The 13,038-nt window shown below is 50.3% G+C and overlaps 5 protein-coding genes across 5 annotated transcripts; 3 read left to right on the top strand and 2 right to left on the bottom strand.

Annotated features, from left to right (window-relative positions):
• Window positions 1–246: 246 nt before the first annotated feature.
• On the bottom strand, window positions 247–988 carry C8Q69DRAFT_219383 (ATP synthase E chain-domain-containing protein). Its single transcript, XM_028626281.1, has 3 exons — window positions 839–988; window positions 569–752; window positions 247–467 (listed from the first exon to the last, which is right to left on the bottom strand). The coding sequence occupies exons 1-3, from the start codon at window positions 860–862 to the stop codon at window positions 397–399; spliced, it is 279 nt and encodes a 92-aa protein (XP_028486836.1). The 5' UTR covers window positions 863–988; the 3' UTR covers window positions 247–396.
• Window positions 989–1,980: 992 nt separating this feature from the next.
• Window positions 1,981–4,611, top strand: C8Q69DRAFT_526922 (putative dynein intermediate chain). The gene is made up of 3 exons (XM_028633644.1): window positions 1,981–2,290; window positions 2,349–3,167; window positions 3,228–4,611. The coding sequence occupies exons 1-3, from the start codon at window positions 2,150–2,152 to the stop codon at window positions 4,350–4,352; spliced, it is 2,085 nt and encodes a 694-aa protein (XP_028486835.1). The 5' UTR covers window positions 1,981–2,149; the 3' UTR covers window positions 4,353–4,611.
• Window positions 4,612–4,613: 2 nt separating this feature from the next.
• Window positions 4,614–6,827, bottom strand: C8Q69DRAFT_462696 (permease of the major facilitator superfamily). Its single transcript, XM_028630331.1, has 5 exons — window positions 6,769–6,827; window positions 5,574–6,685; window positions 5,089–5,453; window positions 4,883–4,982; window positions 4,614–4,797 (listed from the first exon to the last, which is right to left on the bottom strand). Exons 2-5 carry the CDS (start codon window positions 6,567–6,569, stop codon window positions 4,774–4,776), a joined length of 1,485 nt encoding a protein of 494 aa, XP_028486834.1. The 5' UTR covers window positions 6,570–6,685; window positions 6,769–6,827; the 3' UTR covers window positions 4,614–4,773.
• A 1,032-nt stretch (window positions 6,828–7,859) lies between these two features.
• C8Q69DRAFT_219325 (hypothetical protein) lies at window positions 7,860–9,637 on the top strand. Its single transcript, XM_028626279.1, has one exon. The coding sequence runs from the start codon at window positions 8,083–8,085 to the stop codon at window positions 9,205–9,207; it is 1,125 nt and encodes a 374-aa protein (XP_028486833.1). The 5' UTR covers window positions 7,860–8,082; the 3' UTR covers window positions 9,208–9,637.
• A 132-nt stretch (window positions 9,638–9,769) lies between these two features.
• C8Q69DRAFT_399348 (mannosyltransferase PmtI) lies at window positions 9,770–12,280 on the top strand (the record flags this gene model as incomplete). Its single annotated transcript, XM_028627843.1, has 3 exons — window positions 9,770–9,994; window positions 10,104–11,751; window positions 11,811–12,280. The coding sequence occupies 3 exons, from the start codon at window positions 9,770–9,772 to the stop codon at window positions 12,278–12,280; spliced, it is 2,343 nt and encodes a 780-aa protein (XP_028486832.1).
• Between the last annotated feature and the right edge of the window lie 758 nt (window positions 12,281–13,038).

Here is a 13,038-nt window from a genome sequence, read left to right as displayed (position 1 = left end):
GCATAATCCTCGAATCATCCGGAGCGCAGCGGATAGAGTCTGCAGACTCCCGAGCCTGCACTCCCCGTCAGGAGATGGGTGACCCAGTGTAAACATGCAAAGAAATTTCTTGCTCTTCGAGTGCCGAGCGTAGTGTACAGACGTGCACAAACGACCCAGGGTATGTACAAGACGGACATGGTGTCTAGATAGATAGATTTTCCGTTCTTTCGCTTGCAAAGACACGACTCTGGGAAGTTAAGATGAAACAATAATACATAGCTGGTCCTTTTTCAGCCATTATCTCTTTCCTCTGGTACCCGGGGAGGGTGCGGGATCTTCGGACCCTTTCAACGTCTCCGAGGTCTGCCAAACTACCAGCCACTCCCTTGATGCGCTCCCATTGCGATCCCCTCCTTAGTTCGTAGCCTCCACAAATTTCAAGAGGGCTTCCAGATCGAAGCGTGGGTCGTCAGGATTCGTGACCGCTGCGGGATATCAAGTTAGCACGCGATCACCATGGCAATGCCTCGGGACACCGGCGCTGGTCCCGAAAAGAACCGCTCAAGGGGGATTTCACGCAACATACGTCCTTCCGACTTCTTGTCTGCTGGCGCGTGCTTCTTGGCGAACTCGGCCTTGGCCTGCTGGATCAGGCTCTCCTTGCGCTTGTATTCGCGCTCAATCTCGGCGTGTTTGGCTTGCGAACTGAGCGACGACTGGTGGGAAAAACCGTAGATGAGACCAGCTACAAGAGCTGAGTAACGGAGAACCTAATTGAATCAAAGAGATTAGAAGGCGCTGCAACAGGGTAACCGGGCGTTGGTCGGGGTAGGAGGAGGGAGGTGCGGAGGCTCACATTGACACCCTGCGTACTAGCCATTCTGAAAGTATCCAAAGATCGCCGGAGTCGGGGAACGAGACAGCAAGAAAGAGGGGAAAAGAGGACGACAAGAGCGTCGATACCAAACAAACAACAGGCAGGTCAGCGGGGGTATCGACCGTCAATGGCTGCTGGACAGGATGGGTTTCCTGGGCTTCTCAAGCTGGCAACGGGTCGGACTGGGCTGGAGAGAAGGGACGAAGTCCCTGTTGGCGAGTTTTTCCGGGCCGCCGGACGTTCCTGTCGGCTTATGTCATCCTGCCCGCCGTGCCAGATCTCGTGGCCTCAGGCTTTTTAGACGGTCACGAAGAGTCAAAACAACTCCATTCCTGTGATGATTCATCATTAAGATAATTTCACGCAGTTGAAAAATGGCCGTTGATATTCCATTACCATTTGACAATTGGTGGTTCATATGCGTTGTATCCTGGCCCGTCTCGAGTGTCTCTTTTACTAGCACCAGCATCGCAAAATAAAGCACCTATAATACCGGGTAATATAACTATGCTAACGCGTTTTAGTGACGGGTTAGCAAGAGTGCTAATGACTAGTAGTTATCCAAGAATAGGATCTGATTAGGCACTATTCATCTTGCATATAAAAAGATTATGACTGTGGAGTGCCATGGCTGATGACGCTCATGAATGCAATTAAGCTTCGGGTAGGACCTCAATGGGGCTTTCAACTATTCATCACTACGAAGGAGTAGGTCAATGTACTCCTAGTGCCGTAGGATAAGCTGTCGTTGGAATATATCCCAATACAGGGGCTAGCTAATGTTGACGCTTTGGTGACTCGAAAGCAAAACATAGGCTTGACCTTCTGGTGCTGTATGAAACTGCCAAAATTAACTTACCCTTCTTTTTCAGCTATGAGTTAAGGCAATAATCATTGGCAAGCCACAATGGACTTTCAACACGTATCTCATCTGCGGAAAGGATTCTCTCGGGTTAAGAGTAGAAGGATACTGGTACGAGAGTCGACAAATAACCAGACCTTTCTCCAAGAACTAATCAATAGCTGGTATCATACAAACAGGTCAGGAATACAAGCAGTCAAAATCAACATCCAGCAACGAATGCATGAGATAACGATAAATAATCAACATGATCTATGTCGGCCAGTAAGATTTTCCGGAGCATGAGGTGCCTGGTCGCTTATGTCATCCCCCCTCGACGAGAAACGCGGAACAGGCACGGGAACTAATGGAGTAAACGACCCAAGAGAGAGAGAGAGTAGAGCTGGTCTTGTTTGGATGGCACCACGACGTGCCCTCAGTACTCACACATGCCCTCGATGACGACTATGCAACAGCGGAAAGATGAGATCCTGGCCAAGAAGGCGAAGCTTGCTGAGCTGAAGCGCCAGCGCGAGCTGCGGCAGAAGGAATTCAATCAGAATCGGCACAGTATCGGAGATTCCTCAGATGTACGGAGCTCGTTTCTACGACCTTGATTATACATCGTGATCTAACATTTGCCTTTAGATTGTATCCCCCGTGCCTAGCCGTTCTGACAGCAGAGCGGAACTCGACAGTTTGATCTCCCGTCTCGTTGATCGTCCAGGCTCTGCGTCCCTCGCGACTGGAGGAGAGGGCTCGTCACGAAGAGGAAGTCGACCCAATTCCGTCCTCAGCGCCAGTCAGCTTAGTGGAGACAACACTGATGTCTTGAGTCCGACTTCGCGACCGGCGACTCAAGTTACATCTGCAGCGACGCAGACCGTCGCAACTGGTCCGATCCCTGAGGCCACCGAATCAGCCCCTGAAACGAAACAGGAGACCCTCACATACAGCAAAGCTGTTCAGACAGATGAATGGCAACAGCCACGAAGGGAATCGATTGATGGGTCGGTCGCATCCGGGGACGACGAATTCCAGGAGACAACACGGGCGAATAAGAGGCTTAGCCGGAGGGAACGAGAGCGCGATGAAGAAATCCGTGAGAAGTTGCGCAAGGAGATCGAAGAGGAGATACAGGCTGCCAAACAACTCTCAGATCCGACAGCCGCGCAGTCTTCGCAGCTGCGCTATCCTCTGCGTACACTTACTGACGATGAACTCAACGCTGTCACTTCGTCCGGTGACTTCTTGGATTTCGTCGAGCGCTCTAGTAAAGTCATAGAGCGGGCCTTAGATGAAGAGTACGATGTGCTGGCGGATTACGAACTTGGTGGAATCAATGGCGAAGATGAAGAGGAAGAAGAGTATGGGAAGAAACGAAGAGGGATCAAGGAGGTTGCTCAATTCTGGGATGAGCGATGGAGCAAGAAGCGCATGATCAGCGACATAAGCTTCTCCCCCAAGGTAAATATCTTTATTTGGCTCTCCTTCATCTGGAAACAACTGACTCGACTGTTTTCATAGTTCCCAGAGCTTGTTCTGGCCGCTTATACGAAAAACCCCACCGCCCCTCACGAGCCTGATGGCCTGCTGCAAATATGGAACCAGCACCTGCATTCTCGCCCTGAATACATCTTCCACTCCACTTCTGACATCCTCGCGGCCAAATTCTCTCCATTCCATCCAAACCTCATCGTCGGTGGCTCCTATTCCGGACAGGTTCTGCTATGGGACACCCGCTCTTCACGCGCAGGCGGAGGTGCTCCTGTGCAGAAGACCCCCCTGACCGGCTCAGGACACACCCACCCCGTTTACAGTATTTCCATTGTGGGAACGCAGAACGCCCATAATATCTTGACAGCATCTACTGATGGTGTTGTCTGCGGCTGGACTGTTGATATGCTCTCTCAGCCACAAGAGTACTTGGAGCTGACAACACCTCCACCGTCCAAGACGGAAGACCTTGCACCGACCACTATGGCGTTCCCCCAGTCCGACCCAACTTTCTTCCTCGTCGGTACAGAAGAAGGTGGCATCTATCCTTGCCATCGATATGACCGGGCAGGTGCCAAAGCTGGAACGGACCACCGCCTGGCCTACCGTGGCCATGCTGCTCCCGTTATGTCTACAGCTTTCCACCCCTCACGTGGCCCTGTGGATCTCGGTGATCTGATGCTCAGTTCCAGTCTGGACTGGAGCGTAAAGCTTTGGCGTGTTCGTCCGCCAGCGACAACTTCATCCGCCACATCGACTATGGCAACCCCGCAAGTTGTTTCTCCGATCCTCGACATCAATCGCGAAGATGTTGTTTACGATGCGCGCTGGTCCCCTCACCGACCTGGTGTCTTCTCCCTTGTGGATGGAGCCGGCAACTTGGAGGTCTGGGATCTCTACACTGACACAGAAGTACCTGCCGTCAAGACCACGCCCTCCAGGGGCCGTGGTGGCGTACTCACCAAATCTCTCAACAAGGTGGCTTGGGAAGAGCGGGAAGGCAGACGCCTCGCGACCGGTGGTCTCGACGGCGTGGTCACTGTTTTCGAAGTTGGAAAAGACCTCGGCGGAACCGCAGAGGAAGTGCCGGCGGAAGAATGGGCAGGAATCAAGAGACTGGTTGGGCGATTGGAACAGAGGGATCGGGCGGCGTGATTGCAAAAAAGAGAAGAGAACTATTTTTCCTCCAAATTTTCTGGGTTCTTGCAAGCAGTACATTAAATTATACCCCGGTTCTGTGTGGTCCAGCCTTTTCCCCTTTCTTTTTTCCTTCGCCCTCTCTCTCTGTGTGTGTGTATGGATGTCAAATCTAAAGATTAAGATTACGGGTCCTCTTGTACGTGCTTTTTATTTGTCTTGTATCGACTTGGTGTCTTTGGCTTTGTGCTCAGTGTTAGAATAATGAGAGATGGACAAATGCACGTAACCCCGACGTTAATATATCTATCTGCCGATACATTATTTATTAAAAGATTAATTTGATATAAATCATAGCCTATTTCATCACATGTAATTCTTCCACAGTCCGCAGTAACCACTACAACATCAACGATGTTCAAAACCCCCCGTGCTGTACTCAATACGTATACCTAAACCCAGGCTTTTCACAAAAGGTTAGACCAAGAAACAACAACAAGACTCCAGCCATTTCTATGGCACCTGAAGCAACAACAGGACGAACTTACCACACCCTCCAAGATCACTTTCCCCCGCCGTTGCTTTCCATTTGAGATATAGAAGTAGACTGTAAAACACGCTACTATAGCAATCATTAAGATATGGGACCTGTGAGTAGTACAGAGTCGTCAGCCTTTTCCCCTACCATTCGATACAGCTATTTCGTTAGATAAGAAAGATATATATCTATATATATATATACCATCCCACTCACCCAATACAAACCCACACCGCAGTCTGATACTGCGGAGCTTCCTGCTCTCTCACGATGAAACTTCCCGCGATACCCCCCAGGCCATTACACGCCGTCACGGCCGCAGCGACAGTGACGCGTTTCCATTGACCAACGATATTGTTGGCTTGGTAGGCATTTAGGGCGGCCCAGTTAGAGACGTATGCGCCTGTGGCGAGGAAAGTGCCGATGAATCGTACCGTGACTTGTGTCGAGACGGGGAGGCCGAACATTAGGAAGCCGGCGATGAGGAAGAGGGCGTTGAGGACGATGAGGGGACTGCGGATGTGGTATCTGTCGCCGATGAGGGAGGTGAAGAGGACGGGTAGGACGGCGTAGTAGTATGGCTTTTGGGGGTGGTGTTATTAATATTGTATTGTATTGTACTGTGTTTTCTTGAGATATGGGAGGAGGAACCAGCCAGAAAGAAAAGAAAGAAAAAAAAAGAAAAGGATGGATATAATTACCGGTGCTGATAAGATGATAGATGCATTGGCTGAGAATCCCATGCCTGATTGTAGAATGATCGGCAGGAAGTATGCTAGCGAAGTGGAAACCAGGTTCAGTAAGAAGAACATACAGCAAAAGCCGTAAAGTTTCAGATCATTGAAGTGAACCAAGATATTAGACCATGAGAATGGTTCAGGGATGAGATCGTCCCTGTCATCTTTGATCCTTTGCGTAGCGAGGCGTGTCTCTGACTCCGAGAGGAAGTAGAAGCTCTTTTGGGCGTTCTCTGGAAAGTCGACCATCCACCAGTACGTGATGATCCCAATTGTGCAGGTAACTAAACCTTGGACGAGAAACATCCATCGCCATCCAGGTAGTCCTGATCTGCCGTCTAGGTGGTTGAGTCCGTAGTTGACGATACTGCCAGTCGCAAGGACAATGACTTCGCCGGATTGAAGAAACGCGAAGCGCAACTGCTGCTCACGTCTCGTGTACCATGCGCTGATCAGGTATGTCAAACCTGGATATATGCCAGACATGGACATGCCCAGAAGGACGCGCAGAGCAATCATCTGCCGCCATGTTTGGACGAACGCAGTACAGAGAGTGATAAGACCAAAGCAGAACGTGATGAAAGCGAACCAGATTCGAGGACCTGTTAGACGCACTGCAATTGTTGATGGGAGCTGAAAGACGACACTCGCTATTGTGAAGATGAATATTGAAACCGAGTATCGAGTGCCCTCCAGCTCTAGATCTTTGAGCATTGTCGTCACGGAAGCGGAGGAGATGATGCCCGAGTCCAGCAGATTGAGACTGCACAGGATACCGGCAATTGTGCATAAGCGCAAGTCGACCTTGAGTCGCAGTTTGTTTTCCAATTTTTTCTTGTAAATTAGCTCTTGCGTTTCGTCCGAATCGACTTCTGTGGTTGCCGCTGTGCCATCATCTGGTCGACCTACTCCTGTGATGTCTGTGGTGGTAGGACGATCGAAAACATCCTTATTTGACATCTTGGGCAGTGGCAGCAAATGGGCAGGTCTTGATTATGTAGTGACTACCAGGCGTGATTGCCCTTGTCCCGTGAATCCTTGTCCTCTTGGTGTTTCGAGACCAACGACTGCATGTACTGTAGTTATGCACAATTGAGTTCCCGATGACTGGTGCAGAGCTCAACTCAACTCTAAGCCGGAGCACATTCCGAGTACATACCTACAGTTTCGTCTCATAATGGTTAAAGGGGAATTCGACTACGGAGGGTCATGATCAATCCGCAAGTAAAGGAATGCAGGCCCCTGTGAGCAAGCCGCTTCCATGCGTGGCATTTCGACCGCGTCAGAACTATCGCGAATCTAGCCGTACACCGACCAATAGGTATTTAGTAGTGTGTCGCGCGAAAAAACACTCTTTTTTTCCGCAATTAGTTAATTTGGAGCTGAACATGACAATTATTATATTATTCCTCTGAAGAAATCTATACCTCTTTGCTTGTTACTTTGAGGCTATCGCTTGGTAAAATGGCTGACTTCTGGTACAGTACCAAATATTTGACTTTCAAAACAGCCGTTGCGGGGTTTCTCGGTATAAGTAAGCTTAATTGACAATGTTAATGGAGACCGGCAAGTTACTTAGTTATTAGCATACAATCACTCATAGCAGCATTAGAACAAAATGCACAAGGGTATTTTACACGCGTAGTATACGGCGGTTATAAATAATCTTTAAACACTCCAACTGTGAACTGTTCTCTACTGATCAGGAATTCTTTTGGTAGTATATATGTATTGCCCTTCTGCTGAGTCTCACGATAATCCAGGCGCGAAGTTAAGTAGTTACTTGGTAGTTGATGGTAAGCGGCAGTCATGCTAGAATCATCAAAATGGCACTATCTATTGGAAAGTCAGCAGGAACCACTGTTTTAGGGCTGACGGTCGGGATCTCCGCTATTCAATAATAACTCTCCGCGTTCCGTCGACAATGTAATACTTTCTTTTCTTCCCTTCACGGCATCTTTGACTGGCCATATCTCACGCTGTTGAACACCGTTCGGAAACGCGGAATTATGCCGACAGGAGAGCATCTATTCTCATCTATCTAAGTAGTCTAGAAGACCGGACGAACGCGAACTAAATGTTAACTATTTGTTGCCCCGCGTCCGCCACTCCTCACCGGGAACCCCAAAGCCCACCGGGCAAATGGAGCCTAAGCTGGCCCCATCTTCTCCAGCGCTGATGGAGGTGAGTACCATAGTCTATGGTACAGTCCAGCAGCAGCTGTGACGCTGTCAGCGATGCTGCTGCATTATTGCAACCCACTCTCCGCATCACACGGGCCCCGGGGCATTCAACATTTATATGCAAGTCCTTTGCTGATCTCTCTTCCCCAAAGGCCTCTCCCTCCCTGAAATATCTCTGCCCCGCCTGAGAAACTCAGAGGACTGTGCGACTCTAACGACTTATGAGAGCGGCCGCGAACACAGTCCTGCGTTGAACAAGGAAAAAAAGGTCCCTTTTTGGCAGCCATAGAATGGTCGAATTCATCCAGCCGCCGGACCCCCGGACGTTGTTACCTCCTTTCCTGGCCTGTCTACCAGCAGCCTTTGTCTCGAACCGTCCCCCGCCCGCTCTCCTGCCTCTACTATCGCCCATCTTGCGCCAGCGCGTTCAGATACTCAGCTCGACATCTTCAGGTTCTGATTCCTGGCTTCAGCTGTTGTCTTGGGATCCCACCAAAGCAGAGCGCCTTCAGAGCTTGCTAGATGGCGCGGCCTTTGAGCCGCATCCTGTCTCGGGAGAAGTAGAGCTCCCAGATGAACTGCCGGTCGAATATAAACGGATTGACCAGGAGACATTACGGTCGCGAGTTCCTCTGCCGGATTTCAATATCGCGGTCCTCTATGTATGGTGTCCTACCGACCAAGAAGGCGGTGGTCCTGGTTGGAGAGTCGCAGAGTTGCTTCCATGGGATGGATCGGCGGAAGATGACAAGTCCTGGTTATTGTCGATAGCAGAAGCCAACGAGCACGCCAAGGAGAAGGTGGTACAAGATGCTTTGAAGCAAGCTGAGCAGGTGGACCAAGGATTGGAGGATGACGACGACGATGACTATTGGGCACAATACGATAACACCCCCGGAAGAACACCATCGATCAAGACCCCAGCGCCGAATCCAGTTTCTTCGATCCACCAACCAGTGGCATCGGAAGCCTCATATTTTGCCCGATACGGTGATGTGCAGCCGGCAATGGATAATGATGACCCCTCAGAAGACAAGGCCGAGTTTGGTGTATCTTCGCTGAATGGAGATACTCTGGCTAGTCTCCTCCAGAGGCAGGTCAGCCATGTGGGCAAGGACGAATCCCCTCGGGTGAACGGCTATGCGCCTGGTGACGCAAGGCAGGAGGATATCGCCATGCTTCTGAATCATCCTCGGCCATCGTCGACCTCGTCAGCCAGTTCCGATGCGGTCGCAAAGCTCGAACAAGAAGCCGAGAATCAGTCTTCCGTCGAAACTGGCGTGAAGCAGCATATCAGCTCCAATATCAAGAGCTTGTTCAGACTTGCGAAGACCACCGGTATGTCAAGGGCGGATTTCCAGTCTCTTGTTAAAACGGAGCTGGAGCTACTTAACTTGTCAGACGATGATGAGTGATTTGTAAACCATGTATATTTCTGGAACGATTCTTCATTTTCTATTAATTGCGTTGGACTGGCTTGCATTGCGGAGAACTGGGATAGCTATGGTGTTCTGTGTCGGGACGGTTCACTACATGTGGCGTTGCATATGATACTATTTCCCCAAAGAATATAAACATTTTAAAACTCTCGAATCCAGTCACTTTGGGCTTGTCGTGCGTTGGTTAATTGTCGATTGTTGATCATAATAAGTTGAGAGTCTACTGTATACGTAGTTACAGGCCGCGTAGGCTCTCCTCCGAAGGGCGCTCGGGCCAGCTGGCTACTACTCCTTCCGCGCTCCCACGCCGCCAGCAACTCAGACAAAGGAACAGGCCAGATTCCTCACCCTTTCATCCCCCCTGCGGCAGGAATTTCGTTTCTTGTTCTTCTGTCGTTTTATTATAATGCTCTTTTACTGATTATTGTAGGTTGACACGTTGCTACACAATCACCCGGTGTTCTCTCAATGCTGACTTCTTTGCAGTAAAGGTGGCTTTTTGTCCCCCCCTGACGCTCTCTATATTTACTTTCACATCATGTCTTCTTCCCCTCCTCCGTCTCTCCGTAGGAGAGGCGGAAAGAAGGATGTTAACGCCTACGTGTCTCCCAGCAATGCCACGGCTGCGCCAGTGTCTGCGCAAGGCCCAGAATGGGACTACAAGATTGCTATGGCCGTGTTGACGGCATTGGGCTTCCTGACCCGGTTCTGGAATATCGGGTATCCCAATGAAGTGGTATTTGATGAGGTTCATTTCGGAAAGGTATGGCATTTCTCTTGAGGTGTCGATGCGGGCGCCGCGCGTGTCGCACAGACCTTGTTGATCGGAGTCTATCTCTCTGCGATCGGATGCTGACTTGGGATGTGTACAGTTTGCTTCTTACTACCTTCAACGGACATACTTCTTTGACGTTCACCCTCCGTTTGGAAAGCTTCTTTTCGCCTTTGTCGGCTGGCTCATCGGCTATGATGGTCATTTCCTTTTTGAAAACATTGGCGAATCGTACATTGAAAACAAGGTCCCTTATGTGGCATTCCGAGCGCTGCCCGCTACCCTGGGCGCTCTCACTATCCCGGTCGTGTTTTTGATCATGTGGGAATCGGGATATTCGCTGCCCGCATGTGTTCTTGCTGCCGGTCTGATGGTGTTTGACAATGCGCACGTTGGTGAGACTAGACTGATTCTGCTGGATGCAACCCTAGTCTTGACTATGGCGTTGAGTATTCTGTGCTACATCAAGTTCTACAAGCAGAGACACCAGCCATTCGGACGCAAATGGTGGAAGTGGCTTCTCCTGACCGGTGTCTCTCTCAGCTGCGTCATTTCGACCAAGTATGTCGGTGTGTTCACGTTTGTTACCATCGGCGCAGCAGTCTTGGTCGACCTGTGGAATCTACTGGATATCAACCGCCGCGGAGGTGCTCTGACGATGCCTCAGTTTGGGAAGCATTTCGTTGCCCGGGCCTTTTCCTTGATCATTGTGCCGTTCTTTTTCTACCTCTTCTGGTTCCAGGTTCATTTCGCCATCCTTACCAGATCCGGTCCTGGAGACGACTTCATGACCCCAGAGTTCCAGGAGACGCTGAGCGACAACTTGATGACCGCTGCGTCCACCCATGTCGAATACTATGACACTATTACCATTCGTCACAAGGATACGAAGACCTACCTTCACAGCCACTGGGAGAGATACCCGCTCCGTTACGATGACGGCCGCATTTCTAGCCAGGGCCAGCAGGTCACCGGTTACCCCTACAATGACACCAACAACATCTGGCAGATCTTGCCAGGTAACGAACAGTTCGCTGAGGATGACCTTACCGGCCACCATGTCAAGCATGGCGACGTAGTTCAGCTCCGACATGTCGGTACCGACACCATCCTTCTCACACACGATGTTGCTTCTCCTTACTACCCGACCAACCAGGAGTTCACCACGGTGCCCCTCGACTTGGCCAACGGGGAGCGTCACAACGACACTCTGTTCGAGATCAAGATTGAAGGGGGCAAGGAAGGCCAAGACTTCAGGACCATGTCGAGTCACTTCAAGTTGATCCATGTTCCCACTCGGGTAGCCATGTGGACACATACGACTCCTCTACCAGACTGGGCGTTCAAGCAGGCCGAGATTAACGGAAACAAGAACACCCTCCAGTCGAGCAATGTTTGGTATGTGGATGCGATCCCTTCACTGCCGGAGGATTCTCCGCGTCTGCAGAAGGAGCCCCGCCAGGTCAAACAGCTGCCTTTCTGGCGAAAGTATATCGAACTACAACGCGCCATGTTCTTCCATAACAATGCCCTCACCAGTGAGCACCCGTACGCGAGTGAACCCTTCCAGTGGCCGTTCCTCCTGCGTGGTGTTAGCTTCTGGACGAAGAACGATACCCGCGAGCAGATCTACTTCCTCGGAAATCCAATCGGGTGGTGGCTGGCTAGCAGTCTCTTGGCGGTCTTTGCAGGTGTGGTTGGCGCGGATCAGTTGTCTTTGAGACGCGGCGTGGATGCTCTGGACGAAAGTAAGTTTTTTTGTCCCTTTCATAATCTTTCTAGTTGTGGTCGCATTAACCCGAACTAGTCTGGGGTCCTGGTGCCCGCTCCCGTCTGTACAACAGCACTGGTTTCCTGTTCCTCTGCTGGGCAGCTCACTACTTCCCGTTCTGGCTTATGGGTCGTCAGCGCTTTTTGCACCATTACCTACCAGCGCACTTGGCGTCCACTTTGGTGACAGGTGCTCTGATCGAGTTTATTTTCAACGTAGACCCCATCGTACCGGCCGGATACGTGCCAGAGGATGAACAAGATCCCGCCGCTAAGAACAAGAAGGCCGTTATGTCACGGATGATTCCCTACCGTTTCATCACCCCGAGAGAGCGGATGGGCCCTAAATCTTACTTGGCTGCTTGGATCGCGACTACCGTTATCTTGGCGGCGACCATTGCAGGATTCTTGTTCTACGCGCCCTTGACGTACGGTACACCTGGCCTGGATGTTGCCGGCGTGAACGCGCGTAAGTGGCTTGCATATGACCTCCACTTTGCGAAATAGAATAGTGTCGTTGCTTGGGTAGAAGAGTTACGAATGAAGGGGCAACTTGATCTCTAGAACGCTTGACGAAGCAGCCATCCCAACTATAGTACTGCAGTTTCTACAACCACCCCTGAGCAGGAAACAAGGAGTAACTTACACACTTGGCTGAACACTTTATACAAAAGCTTGCTGTATTCTACCATACCCGTCTCCTCTCGCACAATCGAGTTACTATTTTCCTTTTATTTCGTTGCCATCCCAATGTATTTTCATCATATCTCTGTTTCGTATAGTTTGGCTCTATTCCATGTCTGTAGGATACATATCGGTTGACAAGCAAAATGCAAACAGCGTAACGAATTGATCCGATTATCTAACTATGTGTCCATTCTTTCTTTCCCCACATGATCTTCCTCGAAAGAAGAGCATAGCCCTGTTGACACCCGTAGCAGTTAACTACCTTTTTCTCTAACTCTACCCCCGGTTCCGTTCCGAATTCCATCATGTTACAACTTACGAGTCCGATGTTCTCAACTAGTGTAGTTGCATTAGCAGAGAGAAGCGGGCTCGTCGGTCTTTTCCTTTTCCTTTCCCCCTTGAGCCTGGACCAAACCACCCTCTTGGGTCTGTCATTCAACGGCACTGAATTTCCGAATTCATGAGAATCCTCCACTTCGGTTCCGGATAATATCTGCCTGCATCCGAGGTGAGATTTCAGTGGATGGGGGGAAGAGTAGTCACAGTGAGAGGGATGTGCCGTATCATATGGCACGTGA

Source organism: Paecilomyces variotii (assembly GCF_004022145.1).
Source record: "Paecilomyces variotii strain CBS 101075 chromosome Unknown C8Q69scaffold_3, whole genome shotgun sequence".
Lineage (NCBI taxonomy): Eukaryota > Fungi > Ascomycota > Eurotiomycetes > Eurotiales > Thermoascaceae > Paecilomyces > Paecilomyces variotii.
This window is presented reverse-complemented; position numbering and strand designations above follow the sequence as displayed.